The sequence below is a fragment of the Meleagris gallopavo genome, unplaced genomic scaffold (genome assembly GCF_000146605.3).
Source record: "Meleagris gallopavo isolate NT-WF06-2002-E0010 breed Aviagen turkey brand Nicholas breeding stock unplaced genomic scaffold, Turkey_5.1 ChrUn_random_7180001892708, whole genome shotgun sequence".
Lineage (NCBI taxonomy): Eukaryota > Metazoa > Chordata > Aves > Galliformes > Phasianidae > Meleagris > Meleagris gallopavo.
Window position 1 is genome coordinate 7,725 of NW_011156122.1, and position 2,095 is coordinate 9,819.

The following is a 2,095-nucleotide window of genomic DNA, read 5'->3' on the forward strand; positions in this document are numbered from 1 at the left end:
GACGGCGGCGGCGGTGGAGGAAGCGCCGCGGTTGCCTCCGCTCGGCGTGGTGAAGCCAGGTACAGCCTGGCAGAAGACGCTGAAGGAGAAGGGGTTCTCATCTTCCCCGGGCCGGGAGGAGGAGGAGGAGGAGGTGGGGATGATGGCGGTGCCACTCCGGGGCCGTCCTCCTGGTCGGTTGCCGTCCCGGCGCCGGCGTCGTCGGCGTCCTGCGCCCCGGCTCGCTGCGGGAAATGCGGGGAAGGTTTCCAAGGGGTGGAGAAATTGGTTTTTCACATGAGAGCCCAACACTTTGTCTTCATGTGCCCTCGCTGCGGCAAGCAGTTCAACCACAGCAGCAACCTGAACCGCCACATGAACGTCCACCGCGGCGTCAAATCGCACGGCTGCGGCGTCTGCGGGAAGAGCTTCACCCAAAAATCCACCCTGCACGACCACATGAACCTGCACAGCGGGGAGAGGCCGTACCGCTGCTCCTACTGCGACGTCCGCTTCGCTCACAAACCCGCCATCCGCAGGCATCTGAAGGAACAGCACGGAAAAACCACGGCTGAAAACGTGCAGGAGGCCAGCGGGGCCGAAATCAACGTGCCGGTGCGCTGAGCGCGGCTCCGGGCGCCGGATGAGGGGGTGACGCCGAACCCCGGGCGCCCGCGGTCGTGTTTTGGACGCTGTTAGCAATGCTGAGGTTCTGTCTTTAAGGTGGGGTCGTTGGCCGACGTGGTTGGACCATAAAAAATCCCTAGGGTTGTTGGCGGATGTTGAGTTTCGCCGCCCCAAAATGGCGAGGTTTGGTGTTGGGCGTTGGGTTTGGCCACCCGAAATGGCGACGTTCGGCGTTGGGCGTTGGGTTTGGCCAACCAGAACAGCGAGGTTCGACTTTGGACGATGGGATTGGCCAACCAGAATGGCAAAATTTGGCTTTGGACGTTGGGTTTGGCCACCCAAAATGGCGACGTTCGGCGTTGGGCGTTGGGATTGGCCAAGCAGAATGGCAAAATTTGGCGTTGGATGTTTGGTTTGGCCACCCAAAATGGCAAAGTTCGGCTTTGGGCGTTGGGTTTGGCCACCCAAAATGGTGACATTTGGTGCTGGGAGTCGGGTTTGACCAACCAGAAGGGTGAGATTCGACTTTGGACGATGGGTTCGGCCAACCAGAATGGCGACACTCGGTATTGGATGTTGGTTTTGGCCACCCAAAATGGTGAGGTTCAACTTTGGATGATGAGTTCCATCACGAGGACATCCACGTTGACTTTGGACGTTGGGTTTGGCCACCCAAAATGGCGACGTTCGGCGTTGGGAGTCGGGTTTGACCAACCAGAAGGGTGAGATTTGACTTTGGACGATGGGATTGGCCAACCAGAATGGCAAAATTTGGCATTGGACGTTGGGTTTGGCCACCCAAAATGGCGACGTTCGGTGTTGGGAGTCGGGTTTGACCAACCAGAAGGGTGAGATTTGACTTTGGACGATGGGTTCGGCCAACCAGAATGGCAAAATTCGGCGTTGGATCTTTGGTTTGGCCACCCAAAATGGCGACGTTCGGTGTTGGGCGCTGGGTTTGGCCAACCAGAACAGCGAGGTTCGACTTTGGACGATGGGATTGGCCAACCAGAATGGCAAGCTTCAAGTTTGGACAACGAGTTTGGCCACCCAAAATGGCGACGTTCGGTGTTGGGCGCTGGGTTTGGCCAAGCAGAACGGCAAAATTTGGCGTTGGATGTTTGGTTTGGCCACCCAAAATGGCGACTTTGGACTTTGAGCGTTGGGTTTGGCCATGCAGAACGGCGAGGTTTGACTTTGGACGATGAGTTCGGTCGTGACGGCATCCATGTTGGCTTTGGGCTTTGGGTTTGGCCACCCCAAAATGCCGAGGTTCAGCGTCGGGCGTCGAGTTTGGCCGCCCAAAACGTTTCGACATTGGGCGTTGGATTTGGTCACCCAAAATGGCAAAACTTCGAGTTTGGACAGTGAGTTTGGCCACCCAAAATGGCGACGTTCGGCGTTGGGTTTGGCCACCCAAAATGGCAGACCTCAGCTTTGGATGATGGGTTTGGTGGTGAGAACGTCGGCGTTGGGTTCGGCCGCCAAC

General features: G+C 57.7%; 2 protein-coding genes across 2 annotated transcripts; both read left to right on the plus strand.

Moving 5' to 3' along the window:
* On the plus strand, positions 1–2,003 carry LOC104916421 (zinc finger and BTB domain-containing protein 12-like; the record flags this gene model as incomplete). Its single annotated transcript, XM_010727460.3, has 1 exon — positions 1–2,003. A coding segment is annotated over one exon (603 nt), but the record flags the coding sequence as incomplete, so codon positions are not given.
* LOC116217701 lies at positions 729–2,003 on the plus strand. The gene is made up of 2 exons (XM_031557640.1): positions 729–944; positions 1,531–2,003. Exons 1-2 carry the CDS (start codon positions 759–761, stop codon positions 1,975–1,977), a joined length of 633 nt encoding a protein of 210 aa, XP_031413500.1. The 5' UTR covers positions 729–758; the 3' UTR covers positions 1,978–2,003.
* Positions 2,004–2,095: the final 92 nt, after the last annotated feature.